Source organism: Stenella coeruleoalba, assembly GCF_951394435.1.
Source record: "Stenella coeruleoalba genome assembly, chromosome: 4".
Lineage (NCBI taxonomy): Eukaryota > Metazoa > Chordata > Mammalia > Artiodactyla > Delphinidae > Stenella > Stenella coeruleoalba.
Genome location: NC_137149.1, coordinates 43,584,707 through 43,606,280, shown reverse-complemented (window position 1 = coordinate 43,606,280; position 21,574 = coordinate 43,584,707). Strand labels below are relative to the sequence as shown.

The following is a 21,574-nucleotide window of genomic DNA, read 5'->3' as shown; positions in this document are numbered from 1 at the left end:
CTAAATCCTCTGATTTTTCTGAAAATCTGCACACAGCATGTCAGATTCCAACAGCTGGCACCCACGTGATTTTACCAGACCTGGGTAGGTGCAGTTGGGCTGTTAAGTCCTGCTGCCAGACAGCCTATGCAACATTGAATTCACTGTCAGAATCGCTGTTCCTTTCCTTGTAGACACAATCTAGGGTCAGAAGCACAGCCCCCAGTGGGCTTCAGTGGAATGTGAAGCTGACCCTTTTACTGCTTCTCATTTCCAAGGATTTTTACTTCCCTGTAAAATGCCCCTGGAATGCTGACTTGCAGATGGTGTCTTTCTTCCTTTCTTCCTTTCTTCCTTCCTACCTTCCTTCCTCCCTCCCTTCCTTCCTTCCTTCCTTCCTTCCTTTCTTTTTCTTCCTTTCTCCCTTCCCTTCCCTTCCAGCCCCTTCAAACTAAGTAGTCTCAGATGAGATGCTTTTTTACTTATAAAACTCAAAATTAACTTTAATCCCAAAACGAATCTGTTAAAATGACTAGCCTCTGATCCTTGATTATCTGGACTAGAATATTCAGATATGAAAATTCCCTATATGGGACCCTAAAACCTTTTTTTCTTCTTCTTGTGGTTTTGGTTCTCCAGCCCTGAGTTTTGAAAGTGGCTTTACCTCTGTATCAGAAACCCACGTGTATACATAACCAGTTTGGGGTTGGCAGCCTGTCTAAATAGACATGCTAAGTCCACCTCCATCCATTTGCCAAATGTCTCTGAAGTAGCTATTTATGTCACGAATGTGCTGTGATACTGAGATGATTGAGAAATGTTCCCTGCCTTCAGGGAATCACAGTCACTGATGGAAAGACAATAAAATGAATGATTCCAGTACTGCAGTGTAAGCCATACAGTCTGTGCACACACAGTGTATTGGGAGCAATGACATGTATTAACTGCTTAGCAGAGTCAGTGCTAAGCACTTTGCATGCATGATGTTATTAATACCTGTTCACTGAATTCGTGACTATTCTATTCCCATTTGACAGATGAAGACAGTGGGGTGTAAAGAGCATAAATCGTTTGTTCAAGGTCAGAAAGTGAATAAATGAACTTTCACTGCAGCATCCAATTTTAAAATCACTTTAGGAATACCAAGGAGATGAGAAAACCATAATTCAAAAAGAGTCATGTACCACAATGTTCACTGCAGCTCTCTTTACAATAGCCAAGACATTGAAGCAACCTAAGTGTCCCTCGACAGGTGAATGGATAAAGAAGATGTGGCACATATATACAATGGAATATTACTCAGTCATAAAAAGAAACAAAACTGAGTTATTTGTAGTGAGGTGGATGGACCTAGAGTCTGTCATACAGAGTGAAGTAAGTCAGAAAGAGAAAAACAAATACTGTATGCTAACACATATATATGGAATCTAAAAAAAAAAAAGAATGGACTTGAAGACACAGGGAGGGGGAAGGGTAAGCTGTGACAAAGCGAGAGAGTGGCATGGACATATATACACTACCAAATGTAAAATAGATAGCTAGCGGGAAGCAGCCGCATAGCACAGGGAGATCAGCTTGGTGCTTTGTGACCACCTAGAGGGGTGGAACGGGGAGGGTGGGAGGAAGGCGTGGGAGGGAGGAGATGTGGGGATATATGTATACATATAACTGATTCACTTTGTTACACAGCAGAAACTAACGCTTTTGTAAAAACTAACACCATTGTAAAACAATTATACTCCAATAAAGTTTTTTTTTAAAAAAGAATACCAAGGAGAGAAGTGGAAAACTCAGAGGGAAAAAGGGATTCACCACCACAGGATATGGTGCTTTAGCTAAAATTTGAGGATGCCTAAGACTTGGGATGAAACAGAAGAGGGAGGACTACGATATCCCAGGCAAAGGATGCTGCGTGAGCAAAGGTTTCGAGGTGTGCTGAGCACGGAAGCACTAAGGGAGCGGGTGAGGTTGAAATGGAGCTGGGAGGATGGTGGGTACAGCCAGTTTATTATTTTAATTCTACAAACCTTTCCTGCGACTTCAAAATCCACTTTAAAGGGTCATGTTTTATTAGCTTCTATTTTAGTGACCACTTAACACCTTGCAGGGAACGTCTTGTATCATATCCAGCCCTGGGAGAGGGCCCAGTTTTATCCACGTTTGCCTCTGTCTCTGCAGAGAGGAAATCATCTCTTTTGCATCTCTTGGCATTGCTAAAGGTTGCTGAGTCCTGGTTTCTATTAAGTTTGAAATCACACACATATGTCTGTTTCTCAGGCAACATTTCTTTAACCCAGTTGAATTGTGCTGATATTAAAACACAAAATTGAATGACTTGTGGTGCCTCCATGGGTTTGAGTTTGAGAAGGCCCAATAAATCATATTGGAATAATTTCATAAGAATTCTTGATGTTTGGCACCTTTCAAAAATCAAGGAATGGAATTTTTTCGCTTCTCTAGTCTGGAGTAGTTTGTTTTTGTTTTTTCCTTTAGTCAAGTGAAGTGGTTTTGGGTAAAAAGATCCAGAAAATGGCAAACCAGCTGAAAATGTCAGATCTGGATGGTTCACCTGGAGCAGTAACCCCCATGAGCTGGAAGTCTGTAATTAATTACTTAATTTCATCATCTACATGTCGAGAAAGTTTTGCATACTTTAGGGCTGCCACTTTGTAAGGGACACACTTTGTGATCTAAATGGCAAAAAATGCAAAAGTTAACACTGTTCATTGCTGGTGAAGTTGTGGGTAAAACATGTACTATCAGGGCAGGTGGGGGAGTAAATTGATCACAGCATGTGAAGGGTGATTACTGGTACTTAGTTAAATAAAACATACTTTTTTTTCCTTTTCAGTGTCTGTCCTTTTGGAAAAAGTTGAAAAACACTGTCTATGCCCCTCAACAAGGGAATGTTTACATAATGAGCGAAACAGCTGTATTCTGGAATACAATCCAGTGATTAAAATCAAGCAATGCCTAATCATCTAATCTAATCAATTAGATGTCTTAGTCTTAGAACTCAAAGATGTATTATTGAGTGAAAAAAGACAAGTTCCATATAGATAGATTTATTGTATAACTTTTATGTAAAACAAATAGAACAAAACAAAAAGCATGCACATAAAATGATATGTGTTATCTATGTGGACATATAAATGGAGATAAATGTATAATTTAAATATTTACAAGGCTACATAACATACTGATAACAAAGGTGACCTGGGGAGGGGTGAAGCCACTGACATTGGTGGGTACAGGGTTGTCAGGGAAACTTTAGACTCCTAATAATTGTATTAGTTAACCCTAGCTTCTTCAACAAACAAAGCTCGATATCTCAAAGTCCAGATGGGTTTTCCCAGTATGTGGCAGCTCTCCTCCTGGTGGTAATCCAGGCTCCTCCCATCTCCTGGCTACTCCACCCATGGCGGGTGGGGGTCCATGGAATCCTTTGCTGGGTCTTCAATATCTGGCTGTTAGAGGTGGGAAAGAGCTTGCCAATTACATGTAGAATGATTTTACTCGTCATTTCTGAAAGTTGAATATGTCTTGATGTCTACTTGGTGGAAAAAAAATGAAAACAATGAGAACGTCCATTGGGCATTGGTTACAACTCCATCACAAGGCAGCACCCAACTGAAAGGCAGTTTAAGAAATGAGGTCTACTCTAGGCCTAGAAAAAGAAATCAGATCTAGTGAACAGTTAGTGAGTCTCTGCAGCAGTACTGTATTAATTTTTTGCATGTGTATTACTTATGTAATTAAAAAGTTAATAAAAATTAAATTCAGGCATAGAAATAAACAAAGATTGGTTGCTTAAAAACAATAATCAGGGCTTCCCTGGTGGCGCAGTGGTTGAGAGTCCGCCTGCCGATGCAGGGGACACGGGTTCGTGCCCCGGTCCGGGAGGATCCCACATGCCGCGGAGCGGCTGGGCCCGTGAGTCATGGCCACTGAGCCTGCGCGTCCGGAGCCTGTGCTCTGCAACGGGAGAGGCCACAACAGTGAGAGGCCCGCGTACCGCAAAAAAAAAAGAAAAACAATAATCATTCTACTTTACCTCATCCTGGCCCCAAGTAGCTACGCAGCTTTCTTCTCTAGTCATCAGATTTTTCTGCTGTAAAATGAGGATGTGGAATATAATCATGAATAATAACCTTATTACATTTATTAAATAATTGTTAGTGTTTTGTAATATATTTTTCCCACATATGTTAAGTGTTATTCATAATCACTAATCAGGAGCTAATCAGTATCACCATGAGTTAAATTCATTCCTACTCAAATCAGAGAAACATGCTAAACATATTCCTTTTTTAATAGTATTTTTGAAATATGGAACTAGCTAGGGTTGCATTTTGAGATTTTCAGAGACCCATTGGGATTAGAAAATGCTATGGGAGTCACTGGACTAGACCTGAGGTCTTCTCTGGCTCTATCATTCTAATTTAGTAGCTAGGCTAGTGCCTCATATAGAGCACTGCTTTCATGGGTATTTGTTAAGGAAATTAGTGAAATCATAAGTTGAATTGATGCAAAAATTTATTAAAAAATATATGTGTGCATGTGTGCACAAGAGAAAGGTTTATACCGAGTATAAAATTATTCAATAATTGAAAATATGTTAATAGATAGCTTTCTAAAGGAACTTAGACAATCAACTCAATAGTGAGAAGGCATTTGATCAAATTAAACATCCATCAGGATTAAAAAGGACAAAATCATAAAAACAAGATGTAGAAAAAGAATTTGTTTTTCTTTCTGTAATAAGTAATATGATCAGATCTCAAATCAACATATAGTACTTCCCTAATCCTAGAGGAAATTCTCAAAAAAATTAGGGGAAAAAAAAAAGAAAGCCTACTACTTTCCTCATTATTTAACACTTTTTTTTCTCAAAGAGCTGTTCTAACTAGTGTAATAAGATGAGAAATTAATGGTATAAATATATTTGAAAGAAGGAAATACATGGATTTCTTCACCTAGAAAACTCAAAAAATATCTTCTAAAGAACTATTAAAATAGTAGGAGTGTTCAAGTAAGTGTCAGTGTTCCAAATAGAAATATAATGAAAAAAATTATATTAACCATTCAGCATAACTAAAATATTCAAGCATTGTTAGCTATTTACCTATGGAAAGCTACAGAATGATTTTGAGGTAGAGATAAAGACTTAAACAAGTGGACAAACATTTCATGTTCCTGTACGGGAGGATTGGGTATTTTAAAGATGTCAACCCTTTTTTAGCAAATTCAATTTAATTTAAACCAACCTCCTTCCAATTTTTCTTGTGGGGGGGGGAGGGACGGGGGGACTTGACAAAATTATCTTAAGGTTCATCTTGAAGAACAAACAGTATAATTATGAAAATGTTGAAATAAAAATAATAGTGAGGGCAGAAATAAATCTACCGGATTTAAACTACATTATAAAGTTTGGATAACTAAAAGAATATTCTACTGTCATAAGGAAGGAATGAGAGAACATTATGTAATGGAGTAGTTCATCCAGACAAGCTCTTCTAAGGTATAAATATTTAAGATCTGACGAAAGCAGCCGCCCAAATCATGGGAAACGCACATATGCTCCTTGACACGTGCTGTCTGTCCCCTGAGCCAGGACTACTCTCTTCCCCCTGGTCCCCTGTGTCTGATTGATGTCTTTTCATCCTTTAGCTTAGGTCTTTCTCTGACACCTCACTCTCTCCCCATCAACCCTGCACCATGTCCATGAGGCATCAGTAACTAGAGCATGGACTTATTCTGAAAGTCAGTAAAGGATTTCAATTTCATACTTAGAGGGTACTGATTCATGGTAAGAGGTCCAGCCATGGCTGTGGACCTCACCTGCAGAATGTTATTATCAGTGCTTTGGATAAAGGGGTAAAGAAACTTTGCCCCTCATGAGAGGCACACAAGTGAGAGAAACACCCTGTGGTAGAGCTGAAAAAATCGGGATCCAAAATTATCTGATTATGCCAAGGCACTGGTTGAATTAAATGAAAGGAAATGAAGTAAGGATTACAAGTAAGTTCTTGGAACTTGGAACACATAAATCCATTCATGGACTGCACCCATTCATTCGGCAAATATGTACGGGTCCTAAATGTGTGTCAGGCGATAGATAAACAGTGTTTCCAAGAACAAACCATGGCACACATCTCATTTGTCTTTAATTAATGAATTAATAGCTCTAACAATTGCTTGATCAGAAGCTCCCTAAGAGTGGGATGGGGTTTATCACAGTCATCGTCGTTTCTCCAGCCCATATGTGAGGTGGTGTGGCAGAAGTCTTTTGGTAGAAAATGGAAGAAAAATGCCTATTAGATTTCTGGGAGGATCAAAAAATTTTGTGGCATTTTGGAACCATGTTGACAGATGGATGACACATTTAAAAACAGTACCTTCATCAGATCAAGATACATTTAAAAACAGAGTAGGTCCATCTGATCACATCACTAGCTGAAGCCTTCCAGTGCTATCTCATTGCACTAAGATTGACATGTCAGCCCTTTGCCGTGGCCGAGGAGGCTCCAGATAATCTGACCCCACCTTCTTCTCTGAGCTCATCTGTCACCTCACTCTCCTTGCCTGTGGTCCTTCCACGTTGCCTGCTGTCTCATACTAGGACACGCCAAGCACCTTCAGTTCTAGCTTATTCCTCTCTTAAGGCCTTTGTCCTTGCTGGTCCCTGGGCCTGGACCTTTCCACTGCCAGATGCTCACATGGCCCGTTCAGACCAGACTCAGCTCCATCAACACCTCCCCACTGCAGCCTTGCACACCAGCCAGTCTAAACTAGACTACCTTCCTTCGCTACCAGCTTTATTCTCTGTCTTCCCACTTGTCTGCTCTTTATCTCCATCACCTAAAACAAAGCCAGGCCCCATAGCAGGTACTTAATAAACATACACTGAATGAAAGAATCTTTGAAATAGCAAGAAAAAAGATACTTAAATCAGACTGCTTTGCTTGAGAAGTAAAAGGTATGTTAGAATGAAATAATGTTAATTTATGGAAGTAAAATGAACTTGGCTTGTTTTCCCTTCATTGAGACAAAGGAATCTGCCTTCAACCTGTATCACCCCTATCAAAGTTCAAGCATGTCTTATTTCCATTGTTTTGACTATTTATAATGGCTATTCATAATAAGTAGAAACATCAATATTGTTTATTTCACTACTAGGCGCATTTCCATTTACATGCTAGGATAATGCGTTTACTAATTTCTGAATACAGGCGAGTCTAAAGTGGAATGAATCTTCGTGTTTATTATGTAGTAGAATTTTTTATTTATTATGCAGTGGTATTTCAGTAGTAGAATTTCCTTTTGGATTTCTGAGGTACTGCAGCTTTAGAACAACTGTATAAAACTAAAACTACTCAGTCTTAGGCAGCCAGTTTATCCAGTATCTTGTTTATGAAAAATCGTTTAAAAATCAGAGTTACCACTAGTTTTATTACAATTGACTTTGCCTAATTAAAAGCACAAATGCGTTGTGTGGTTATATGGTTTTCTCTTTCCAATGAGGTAGAAAATCTTTAGTTAAATAATTGTCAAGAGTTAAGTGGTACTAATATATTGTTAGTTATAAGCATTCTTCTTATTCCCCATTTTAATTGGGGTCCTCAACCTCTTACATTTTTTTTTTGAAGTGAATTTTCTTTGAAAGATGAAATTACAGGCATTTAGAATATAAGTGATGGCCCCAAATCAAAGGTCTTAACATTGGACAGTGGTTTCTCAAAGGTCTTGGAGAACTTCAGAGCGCTTAAGATCTGAACATCAGAACGGCAGTTTGGCAAGAGTATTTACCAAGAGCTTAGAGTCACACCTAATAAACTACCAGAGAGTCAGAGATTCTCCAGACAAGGAGCAATTGTTACATTGATTTCCCTAGAAGTATGTGAGGATGCTTGTTTTACCACAACCTCATCAGGTTTATGTTTTAGTCTTTTTATTATTATTTTAATATGTATCGTGCTTTGATTACTAGTTTGAACATTTTCCCATATGATCATTTTCTTCTTGCAATTTCTTTCATGTGAATTCCTTGTAAACACCCTTAAGAGTTTAAGAAAAAGTTTCATAATTATTGATAGAGACAATAGGCAGATGCACAGTAGTTTATATCGTCTCAGTGATTAAGAGTTCCCAATGAATCCATCTGGTTTCTAAATGGGGGAAGAAATCAGCTAATATCTACAAGTATCCTGTAGATACCTTAATATCTACAAGTAACACCTACAAGAAAAGATAGAAGCTAGATCCTGCCTCCATAGCGCCATCAGCTCTATGCAAGAACTTCTGGGGAGCCGTGCCGGTGCTTGAGGACAAGACAGAACAACAATGAAAAACTTCCCAAGGAACTGGAATTCAGAGCTCAACATCCAAATTAGCTAAGGATAAAGTGTTAGCTATTCAGGACTAATCATGTTTACCTACACAGTAGAGCATTATTTAAACATTCTTTATACACATTTCAGGCTCCTGAATAATTTAATCTGTGATTTTCTTTTCTGTTTCATAAACACACGGATAAATAACATTACCGTATTCCACTCACCTAATATCACAGCAAATCTTCCCATGCTCTCTTACTCGCCATACTTTCCCTTTCCAATTTTTGGAGCATTGACCTAAATGTGTTAGAAAAATAGAATCAATTTAATAACCTATTAGAATCTTAATCTCTTTTCAAGTATATTTGAGAGATACGATCCCTTTCGTGGAGACACAGTGTAGATTTATACATATCAATATTCAAATTATTTTTAGTTCCAAGGACTAAAGTATAAATGTAAAGCTTAGGTGAGCTTATGAGTGTGACAGTATAAAACTTAAATAGATCTAGAATTGGTGCGGCTGATGAGTCAGGAGACCATGGGGTCTAATCTGAAATGTTCACTGATTTAAAGTCATTGAAATTAGGCTGTGCAGTGTGGTTGCACAATTTATTAAAAGGACATTTTAATCTTCTTGGTGCTTCAAAAATAATAAAATTGTATACCGAATTCAGGATTCAGAAGAAAATGGCAAAGAGTTCAAAATCATAAACCTATTTTTAACTTTAACTATTTTCACATTGCATTATAAATACTTAGATATTTTGTTATTAGAAATGAGGTATAAAGACAAGGACAAAAATCTATCTTTGTGTTTCCAGCACTTGCCAAAGAGCTTTACACCTACTCTGGGTTCAGTGAATGTTTATAGAAGAGATCAGTGAATGAGCTAGAGGGATTTCCTCAAGCACATGCAATTTTTTTTTTTTTGGTTGTTTGTCCCATTCACTGTACATTATCTATATGTTGCACCATGTGTGTGTGTGTGTGTGTGTGTGTGTGTGTGTGTGTGTGTGTTGTATTTTTGACTATACTCCCTTGCAGAACAGAAGCTCTTTAAAGATAATCTTTATGGTAGACAGAATAATAGCCTCCCAGAGATGTCCAGCCTGAATCCCTGGTACCTATGAATATGTTACCTTACATGGCAAAAGGAACTTTGCAGATCCAATTAAATGAAAGACCTTGAGTTGGGAGATTATCTTGGATTATTTGGGTGGGCCCGGTACAATCACAAGGGTCCTTAAAAGCTGAAAAGGGAGGCAGAAGAGGAAGTGAAAGTGAGGCCATGAGAATTCCATCCACCATTGCTGACTTTGAAGATGGAGGAGGGGGTCACAGCAAAGGAGTAGAGACAGCCTGTAGGTGCTAGAAAAGCAAGAAAATTGAGCCTGTACAGAGAAATGCAACCCTGCTGACACCTTGATTTTGGCCCAGCAAGACCCATGTCAGATTGTTGAACTATAAGGCAAATAAATGATAGATGATAGATGATAGATAGATAGATAGATAGATAGATAGATAGATGATAGGTAGATTTTAAGCCACTAAGTTTGTAGTAATTTGTTACAGCAACAATAAAAAACTAATAGTCTCTGACAACACCTTTCTCTCATCACTTCCTCCTTATTTTATGTGTGTTCACGCCTCCATTCCATGCTGGAACAGGACAACATTAATCAGGATTCTTCTGTTTGCAAATCACACACTCAAGCAAAAAAAGGAGGGGGATGGTATATCTCTCATAAGTGGGACCTCCAAGGGATTGAGTAGGCTTCACTCCCAGCTGAGACAAGGCCCAAATCAGTCCACAAAGACTCTTGGTCTCTCTGATCTGCTTTCCTCTATATGCAAGCTTCAGCATTTCTACAATTCACATGCTTTTAGTGGCAAAACTGCCCTCTTTCTTTCAGGAAAGGATTCTAATTTGCCCATCTCTGTAGCTTAGGAGGTTGAAAGTGTGCTATGGTTATCCATTGCTACACTTAAAAATGCCCCAAGACTTATTGGCTTAAAATACAAACACTGCTTTTATTTACTCATGATTCTGCAATTTGGGCAAAGTCTGTGGAAGGCAGCTCATTTCTGATCTGTGTGAAACCAGCTTGAGGCAACTCATTTGGGGCTCAATGATCCACTTCCAAAATGGCTTCACTCATGCAAGCTGGTGCTGGCTGTTGGCTGGATGCTCAGCTGGGGCTGTTGTCTGGAGAACACAGTTCCCCTTCATGTGGCTGCTCCACATGGCTAGGTTGGGCGTCTCACAGGATGTCAGTTTTAGAATAGTTGGACTTTGTACATAGCAATGGGGTTTTCCCCCAAGCACAAAGTGGAAGCTTCTAGGCCTTCTTACGTTTTGGCCCCAATAGACACAAGGTCACTTGCACTACATTCTGTTAATTAAAGCAGATCATAGGGCCCAGTCCAGATTTGAAAATAGGAGACTACATACACAGATCATGAATTCCATTGTTGGGGCTGGTTGGGGCCATCAGAGTAGCAGTCTACCACAGTGGATAACAGAGCTTTGTGAGTGATGGTCCAAGTAAGACCATCCGTTTCCAAAAAAATGGTACAGGCAGTCCCACAAAGGAAACAGGACTGAAAACAAACCTCAGGTATCCATAACAATCATTTCCCTCAGTGCTAGAAAGCATTCCATGAAGCAAAGCTGAATTTCCCTCTACGTCTATTGACTGTACAGCTTGTACATTTCCTGGAGTTGGAGACGTGATTAAAAATTTAAAGTTAAGGAATTAACGAACTTTTTTCCCATTTGACTTTTCTTAAACTATGAATGAAAATAATGATATCATAGAGCAAACACTACTAAAAAGAAATTGTGCAGGATTCATGAATAAACTATAATGTAGGCTAATCCAATGATGTTTATTTGCAATAACCTTTTTAATGTGACAATTCCTTGGATATTGTAGTAAAATATTTTCACCCTACGTGTATGTTTTTATGGTTTGTGTTTATTTTCCACAGTATAGATCCCCAAATGTCAAATTACTAGAGCTGATTTATGGTAATTAGTTTTAAGTTAGAATATTTGAAATGCATTTAATTAATCTTAGCTGTTTAGCAAAGTACAATAAGGTTTTTTGCATTAACAAAGTTTTCTTTATAATATATCAGCTATGCATATGTTTAAGGATATGATGGACTCAGATTACTCTTACCTGAATTTTATATTTAACAAATAAACATGCACTGTTGGGGATTAGACAGTGTTTAGAAAATGTATGTATAAGGATTATTTAGGCTGAAATTGCCAAAGATCCTGGAATATTTAGCACACACTTGTTGATTGATTTCACTGCAGTAAATATGAAGCAATAACAACTATATAAATTATTCAGAGACTCGTCATCCACATCGGGATTCTTTAGAGATCACTTCAGAAAGCAGTTTGGCAGGATATTCTTTTTATAGTTTTTTTTTTTTTTGAAAATCCATGTACAAAAGAGAGATAGATCCATACAAAATGGATAAATACTGATGCTTTTAAAATGAAATTAAATATTTTTAAACATTCAAGTGAAAATTGCATGGTTTTTCCTACTAAAGCTCTCTTGCGTAATTTATTTATCTTCAGTATTATTTTTGTCTTTCAGGAAGCCTTATATAGTGAACGTAAGAGATTTATTAAAAACCTTCAATCGCTTGAGAGTGCTTTAGTACTTTGCCTCAAAATCTGCACATAGGCAAAATTCCTGATATTATGAGTTGGGATTTTCAGTGTAAGAGGATTTAAAATCTCTGCTAAAGCACGGGCTTGTTAGCTGTTTCTAAGCGTCATATATCAGAGGGACCCAGCTACTTACCAATCGCTCAAACTAAAATGGGGCAGGACAGGACACGTGGAATGAAAGAGACCAATTTAGACCAAGTGGAAGGTATCAAGTTCTCTGAAAATGACCCTTTTATTCTGGAAAGATATTTTATTCAACTCCAGAAGCGGAGAGAGTAATCAGCACTTACATAGGTATAGATCTCTTTGTACATACAGATACAGATCACTTTTTAAAGATTTCCCTTCATTAAAGCAATTTGAGACATAGTGTTGGAAAGTGTTTTAGTGGTTGGGTGTTTGCAGATTTGAAGTTAGAGACCCCAGTTATCTACTTATAAATCATGTGACTTTGAAACATTCCTAAAAACTTTTTCTTTTGTAAAAACCTTTTTGGGTCTCAGTCCCCCATTCTCTTGGGGTTGTGCTAAAGATCCAGTGAGTGAAGGCCAAAATACTTCACATACCGCAAAGCATTACATTATCAAAATTCATAGCATTATGACTACTACTGCCAATAATAAAACATGATTGGGTAACTGGTCTGCAAACAATCCATTGAAAAATCCAGGTGGATTGGATATGTTTTATTTTTTGAAAATATTTTAACTTAGAGAATACACATGAGGTCCAAAGTAGTCGGTACATTTGCCCCCCTTATGTTTAAAGTATTGACTCTTACATTACTGACTTTTGATGGACACTGAATCTGGAAAGATGACTGTATAAATGTTTCCTGAATATTAGGGATTTTATTTTATTAACTGCAGCCCAGAAGGAACATGGTGGGTAATAAAGAGAAATTTGCCTCCTGGTATGACTTGTATCTAGTTGGAAGTCTGGCAATGGTGTGGGGCATATGAGACCATCTGGATATTCTTGTTAATGGTTTATTTCTCTGTTGTTTCTCTCCCAGCTATCGGCAGGACCCTCATCCCCCGTTACTTTAGCACTGTGTTTGAAGGAGGAGTGACTGACCTGTATTACATTCTCAAACACTCAAAAGAATCCTACCACAACTCATCCATCACGGTGGACTGCGACCAGTGTGCGATGGTCACCCAGCACGGGAAGCCCATGTTTACCAAGGTACAGGGCAGGCTCGGCAACAGCCTTGTTCTTCTTTGGGTGCATTGAAGCATAGTAATTATGATTGTCTTCTGGAACTTTAACCTGACTTCTCACGTCTCAGATGCTTTCAGCTCTGTGAGGTCATCGTTTTTGTTTGTAACATGGCAAGACCCTGTGGTGAACCCTGTTCTAAGGTGTGTGCATGTGATACAGATCCCAGGCAAGTCAAACATGAGAGACCCTCAAGACGAAGAGAAGAGAGTTTGGGCTGCCTATCAAACTTAGGCTGCTAAATTAGAATTTTGGTGTTTTTTAAAAGTTGAGATATAATTGACATTTAACGGTGTATTAGTTTTAAGTATATGAAATAATGATTCGATATATGTATATATTGTGAGATGATTACTACAATAAGTTTAGTTAACATCCATCACTACACATAGTTACAGTTCTTGTGATGAAGACTTTTAAGATCCACTCTCTTAGTATCTTTCAAATATATAATACTTGAAAGATACTAGGTATTGTTCACTGTAGCCCATGATGTTGTATATTACATAGAATTTTGGTTTTTATACAAAAGGTCTTCTACAACTAAAAGAACATTCTCCCGTTACTGTGCGGTCAGTATTTGTGTTGTGTTACTAAAATTAAACAATTTTTAAAGCTAAATTCAAATATGAACAAGCAGGGGAAAAAAATCAACAAACCACAGCTCAACTAGCCATAATCTTTAAGGAACACAAAAACATAAAAATGTAAATGGAACACTATAGACAATCCCCTTATATCTTCTCCCAAGGAGAAAAATTAGTAAGAATAAATATTTAGTCAAAGAATCTGGCGAACGGAAGTTTATTTTAATGAACACTAGTTCATTGCATTTTGACTAAGATTCAATGTGAAACTAATTTGTAATATCTACGATAGCAGCTATCTCTTTTAGTTGAAACACAAATGACAACCCACTCTTTATAGTTAAGAGAAGTTGGATTATCAGGGTTAATTGCAGAAGCCCAATTATAAAACTGAAGATGTGTTTGTTACTTATGCACCATTTTGTGGAAAGAGTAGCTATAAAATGTTTATTATTTAAAGTATTCTTTGATTTTGGTGCGATTTAACCTTTCTGGTGCCCACGAGGGAGTAAAAAAACCAAAGGAAATGCTTATAAGCAAAGGAAATGCTTATAAAATGCAAAAGCAAATCATTAAATGCCATTGAGTTTATTGTATCTTGATTTTTGTCAATAGACATTTTAAATGTGGAAGAGGAGATGGGTTTTTCCCTTTCTTCCTTTTTAACATTTGAGCAGAGAGGAAAGTTCCCACTGCATGTGAAAGTCTATGCTGGAAAGAGCGTTTTGCTGTGTGGAAAGGAATGATCACCTAGATGATGGTTTACTCTGTCTGTGGCTCACCTATTTTCGGAGATACAAAACATTTACATCACCTTGTGGATACCTGAGCCATTTGTAGCATTACAAAGCCTGAGCACTGCAGAGAAAGCCTTTTTCCTGTTGCTTCATTATCGTTTGTGTAGGCTTACTGTTACTTTTAGGTCATTCAAGAAAAACACACCAATTCCTTATGCTTTCAGGGAAAAAAGAAATCCGTGATATGTAAATAAAACTTTCCCATAATGAAGGAGCTACTTCCAAAGCCTGTAGCCGCTGAAAATAAAAATGCATGTTGAAATAGCGCTTTCATCTATTTCCTCAATTTCTTTCTTTCTCAGACCAAAACTTTTTCAGAAATGAGCACCGTCAGTTGTTCCGAAGATATAGTGCTGTACATTCTGGACTGGTTTTAAATCAAAAAGAATCCAGTTCTTTCGATGACTTGATAAAGCGCTTTTTTCATTCAAATTAAGAAACTAAGGTTTTCCTCTGTTGCATTTTGCCCTGTCCTGGAGCACTCCCCTCTCAGATGGTACTCACCTCCCAGGCGGGACAATCTCCTGAACTCAGCTCTCTTGGTCTCAAGCTTTAATTATTTAGATCACCCATCTGACTCTACTCCACAGCATACATTTGCCAACTCTTGTAATGAATATTTCTATACTGTGGAGAAAAATATCCCTTTCTGGGAAATGGAGCTTAGCTGTGTGGACTTCGTCCAGATGCTAATTATGCACATTTATTTTTAGAAAATTCCAAAGCATTCATTTTTTTTTCTCTTTTATTTTTATTTTTTTTTTTTTTTGCTCCTTGGTGATTATTATACTACCCAAAGAATCTTTCCAATTTTTCTTTTGTTCCTATATTAATTAAAAATAAGTCATCAAATAATATGGCTATTTAGTAGAAAACAGGGGGCTAATGACATTTCAGTATCACAAAGCAAAATAGTTTGGAATTTTTTGAAGGGGCGCCTGCTATTAGTACATGGCATCCCTTAGCACGTTATGTGAGGCACTATCACATTGTTCTAACTTAGAATATCAATAAGCTCTAATTCTCCAAATAGCATTTGACCCAGCATTTCTTAGTTGCTTTTATGAAAATGTGGTCAACTTGGTGAATCAAAAATCAGCTGCAGTCCTAATCAGCAGTAATATTTAATATTCTTCAGGACCATAGTGCATGCTTTGCAATTTCCTGATCCTAGGAACATTATAGATTATGGATAAATATGTAATTAGAGTTTTTAAACACACATTATGAAGCCTTTCTTTTCTGTATTCAATTTCCAATCAAACTGGAAACAAGGCTTAATAATCAGAAGGGCAGTCACCAAGATTTTCAGAGTCAAAGACCCCTTGAACTGTATTTGAGGGTGTGAATTCAGATAGTGAAAGAACTCCTCTCTGGGGTACATATGGGGTTATTTTGGGGGCTCACACACTGGAACCATAATTATAGCCTTTACTGGACACCTTATCACTTCTGTAAACATAGGTTTATGCTTTTTTCTGATCTCAATTATTGATTATGAAATTAGTTACTACTGCAGAAAAGTACCATGGAAATACCAACCAGTTTTCCAATATGAATCCTCATTCATGTCTTTGACAGTTAGTTCATCATTCTTACCTTAGCCTGTACACCACGTTACCATGTTATACTCCAGGATTTATACATTTACGCTCTTATCCTGACTCTAACCAAATTACTGTAATATCAATGATTGTATTGCTCTAATAAATGTATATATATATATATCTATTGACATATGCAGCAGCTCAAAGTAAAACACAATGAGCTTTTTGCAACGGTTAATCTAAAAGCACTAGTCCATGCATGCTGTTCAAAGCATAAAGGCCAAGAAAATTAAATGAACATCCCCACCTAAAAAGTACATTGTATTTCATAAAAGCTACATGAGAATCATTTTATTATACAACTACATGGTCAGTATTGCTTTACAATTAGTCAAAGAAAGAAAAGGGTTAAAAAGCTACCGGTTAGTTTGAGAAATGTTCTTTTTTAGTTCTCTTGTTCCTGGCCTAGTCTCAAGCTAGCACGTGATCCGCTGAACGCCTGCCAGCCTCTTTCTTGTTGATCCTCCAGAGACCATCTGTGCTGGGGGCATTGATTAGAGTGTGTCTGCTGGGATTACATCTTTTCTGTTGCCATGCCAACTAATCAGCTGATTTTGGTTACCACAGAAACAAAATGTCAGAGCTCACAGTACGGTAACATGAATTCAGCACAACAGAAAATGTTTTCTTAATTGGGGACCCTTTTGATTTTGGATTCCAAGTGAAAGGCAGCTTTTTTTAAAAAAGGCCAACTTTAGATAAAAGCTACATTAATTGTATTGATTACAAGGAATGCACAGAATTTTTCTGAAAAGAGAAAACATTAATTCGCCTTCATAAGTTATGCTCATTTTTTTTTTTTTACAATTTCCAAACAAGGAATATATACATATATATTTTTTTCTTAAGTGCCTCTATTCCATTTGCTGGTTGTTGCATATAAAATAAATCACAAAGCCTTCAGTTTCCTTTAACCTCCATGATGGGAGCAGGGGTTGGAGAGACTGCATAGGGCTTGGGTGGAGGCTGTGGATAGAATTACTTGGGGAAGACTAGCAGTGACCAAATTCTCTTCCATCTTTTCATGCAAGGAAGTCAGTCATTTAATTTCCCTTAAAGAAAACACCCAACACAATCAACTTAGATTCAGTTCTGAGGATTCCTCTTTTGCACATCCTATGCCTTGGATAAAGATGATTCCTTGGTTTTGGCTGAGAAAGGAGGAGTCCTAGGCTGTTGAGATGTTCCCTTTTGTAGGCCCACAGCAGTTTGGCTGCATGAAGAGTCCTCAGCTGGTTTGCTATGTCACAGTAAACAAAAAACACAGTTTAACTTGACCTTAGAGCTGCTCCAATTGAGTAATTCATCAGACGAACTCCATCCAGGCCTTCCCTTTATGAAATTCTATTCCAGTAGAAGTAAACTGAAACCACTCTCTGCCTTGGGTTTATGGTTCATAAACACAAAACAAACAGATTAGATAATAAAAAAGGATGACATTTAACTGGGCTAATATTTGTTTAAACAGCCAATAATCCTCCCTCTTTAAAAGAAAAGGATTGTAGCATCCAAATATCCCTTCCCTGTCCTGTATTGTCAATACATTTCTCTGTCAATGTCTGGCCGCAGTTACCTCCCCTTTGTGAAAGCCTCCACTGCAGGTGGCTTCTGTCATGTTAACACTCCAGGGGGAATTGCGTGTCTTAATCTCCATGCAGCTCTTTTGAAAACCTTGTTAAATTAATTCTGATGCTGATGAGGCTCTAGAGGAGTGAGGTGGGGACGCTGAAGTCTTCCCCAATTTCACTGTGCTCGACTCTCATGGCCAAGTTGCCAAAAACGAGGCTCTGAAGACAACTCAGCCAAGGAGTTCTGGGGCAAAGAGCCCAATGCCTGAAATTACCCACAGATTCTGCTAATTGGCTCTGAGTTAGAGGTCTTCACCCAGGTTATCAATAATTATCTGACAGTGCTTCTGAGACCTTTGATAAAATGAAGATGGCAGACGTTATTAGCATCTTTCTTAAGTGGTGCCCTATCCACACATTACTAATTCTCCTGCACTAGTATTTCCCTTGTTTAAAGAAAATATTACCTTAAATTAGAGACAATAGAAATCACCTAACCCAGTGCCTAGGACATAGTTGCAACTCAATAAATGGTGGCTTTTTGTATTAAATTCCCAAAGAAGGAAGTGATTATTAAAATTTCATAAAAGGTTGATATAAATTGCTAATGATCTTCATGGACTATAGTTTTAGAAATGATCATTTTCCCTATTCAGTTGATTGCTTTTTTTAATGTGTAGTGCAGTGATTTCCAAAGTTTTGTTCTTTTCTCAGTCTAAGAAATCTTTCTTTGAAAAGGCTTGATCAGAAGTCCAATATTTAAAACAGATAAAACTGAAGCTGTTCTGGTTGAGTCTAGAAAGTGAGTGGGAATCTCAGCATCCAGGTGGAGGCTAAGTTTTTCCCAGCAAAGGCCCTGAGACACTGCTCAAACCCCCCCGCCCCCCACCCCCGCAGATCTCAGATAAGACATTATAACAACCTGTGGTCTAGGGTTCTGTGTTTTTTGGTTACATGTCTTTCATCTTTAAACTATCATTTACTGGCAGGTACAGTACTAGGCAATCTATATACACAATTTCATTTAATATACTTTCCCAACAGTCCTACCTAAGGATATTATTATCCTCATTTTACAGATGAGGAAACTGAAACTTAAGGAATTTATTTGTTTTTCCCAAAGTTGCAAAATAAGTGAAAAATAGAGTCAGGATTTGGATTTAGGACTTTCTGATGCCAAAGCCTCCATCCGTTATTTTCTGCTGCTTCTCTAAGGTAAACATGGACTGAATAATGAGCTGTAATTGTTTAATTACAAGTGAACCAATATTATGCCTCCACTTCCTATCTTATATAGTTGAGATAGAATGAGTGCCATGAGACTACCCAGCATTTTCTTTCATTTCAAAGTCATTAACAGTGAAAAGAAAGGCAAATAAAATAAGAACTACATGCCTAAAATCATCTGACTTTCAAAAGAAGATAAAAATGCTACCCTGTCACTGATCACTCTATCAAGGGGTTCCTGAGCCTCAGAAACCCTGTCTCATTAATAATATATATTTTTCTTAAATTAATTTGGCTCCCCCAAAGCCTGGCCCTTTATGCAAGCAGAATTTGTCATGGTTGATAGGATGTGATTCAAGGAATATATTCTAAATGTGCCTCTATTTTCCACGTGTCACTAACTGATACCCACAGCCTTGGGTTAAGCGTTGCCCTCTGGCTTTTCTCTTTGGAAGTGAAAACTTTCTCTGGTTGGGCAACCTTGTAGAAACTCATACGTAAGCAGGGATACTTTTATTAGATACTTTCTCCCAGAGTAGCATAACCAAGATTAGAACAGAGTTCAAACTCCTATGGTAGAAACATAATGAAAATGGAGAAAAAAGGAGGTGAAAGAGTACCAATTTTGTGGGGGACACACTGTGTGCCAGGAGTTTTTGACATATCATTGCTATAAGATGGGTTTTGTCTGTATATTTATAAATGAAGAAATGGGGGCTCCTGGAGTTTCAGTAGTAAGTAGTCGAGTTACCTTTAGCTCATGGCTAGTGAGCAGCTGTGCTGTCTTTTGACCCCACTGATTCCAGATCTTACACCTGTCTTGTTCTCCTTGGATACATCACCCGTGTCACATTTTTGTCAAGATCCAGCACCGCCCAAGGGGAGTCAGGGAGACCACGCTGAGTGGTTGACCTGTGAGTTACAGAAATGTGGTGATCACAAAGTACCTAACCACTGAGTCCGTTGTTTGTTGCTTCCAGGTGTGTACAGAAGGCAGACTGACCTTGGAGTTCACCTTTGATGATCTCATGAGAATAAAGACATGGCACTTTACCATTAGACAATACAGAGAGTTAGTCCCGAGAAGCATTCTTGCCATGCATGTAAGTAACTTAATTTCTATTTTACTACTTCCTTTCATCCCCTCATTTTACTCAAAAAGGAGAAGCCCCGCTTTCTCACCGTGAAAGAACTCCCAGAGTCTTCACACTTTAGGTAATTAACTCTAAATTATGAGTTTTTCCCCCAAGTTTGGTGCACTGTGAGCCTTTTTAAAAAATAATTTATTACTTTAAACTCCAAATTGAGGTTACCTCAATAAACAGTTTGTACTTTTCTTAAATTCCATGCAGTCATTATCAAGTACTGCTCTGCCTGGGCTAATAAACCTGTTACGTATACATGGGCAAAGAAATAGAACAGAGAGTAAGAAAAACAGTTTCCAGTTTTGATTAGAACCATCCGACAAGACCTGGGGCTCACATACCTCAGATCCGTGTCCATGCCCTTCCTAACCACAGCGCTGGGAAGCAGCAGATCACCTGGGGTCCTCTTGGTCGCATTTGGCCATAAATCACATCAAATTTATTGAGCACAAATGAGATGCAAGGGTGGATTTGATGGCAATCTAGAGAGATTTTTAAAGGTAAGACTTGGTAGGAACTCATCAGGTCAGTCCCTTAAGAAGGAGTCACATAGCATCAAATTAAATAAATCCCTCTTCCAGAATGCGCGATGCATCAGCTTCTGCGAAAATGCTTTGGAACAAAATCAGACTGAATGAGCCTGATTTTTAAGACCCTGTACAATGAAAAGAGAATACAGTCACAGTAGTGAGCGTTTACTGGGTGTTTGATACGCAGGGCCTGTGCTAAGCATTTTGGACACCTTATATTTAGTCCCTACAGTAACTCGAAGAGGTCAATTGTTATTACTCCTATTTTCGAAGTAAGGAAATGGAGACTCAGATAGGTTGAATAAGTTGTCCAATGCTTTTCAGCCCAAAAGGGACAAATCAAGGTTTCGATTCAGCAGGTTCTGACTCTAACACCCAGGCTGATAAGCTGTCTGTTTCCCCACTGTCCATACACAGGCTGTCTCCCCAGGCTTTTGTCCTCAACACCCTCCTCCCATCTGGTTTGTCCAATCTCTACCCTTTCCATCGACCCTGTGCTTTCTGCTGTACACTTGAGTGCTGTACACTTGAGTGCTACATTCTTTTTGCCCATCCATGCCCAAGTCCTCCTCAGTTTTCAAAGCCCAGTTCACATTCTCCTCTCTCCTTGAAGCAGTCTGGAATAGCCATTCTTATTAGTCTCAAAATAGACAGAGAAGCAGCAGCGTAGAGTAGTGGTCAGGAGCCTGGGCCTGAGAACACACGGGTTTGAATCCCTGTTCCTGTGTGACCTTGGGCAAGTGGCATGACATCTCCGTTCTTCCAGTCCCTCATCTATAAAATGGGTATAGTAATAGAGCCTGCCTCAGAGGACTGGTTTGAAAATTAAGAGTTAATGCACATAAGCACTTAGGCCAGTGCCTGGCACATAGTAGGA

The 21,574-nt window shown here is 38.2% G+C and overlaps 1 protein-coding gene across 7 annotated transcripts in view; it reads left to right on the top strand.

Moving 5' to 3' along the window:
• The window catches only part of LDB2 (LIM domain binding 2), a 387,893-nt gene that overhangs the window by 293,729 nt on the left and 72,590 nt on the right, over positions 1-21,574 (top strand). For all 7 annotated transcript variants that reach the window (XM_079919739.1, XM_079919738.1, XM_079919736.1 and 4 more), the window contains 2 exons: positions 13,031-13,203; positions 20,003-20,125. In XM_079919739.1, coding sequence (XP_079775865.1) covers positions 13,031-13,203; positions 20,003-20,125 — 296 coding nt within the window. The remainder of the gene's footprint in view (positions 1-13,030; positions 13,204-20,002; positions 20,126-21,574) is intronic.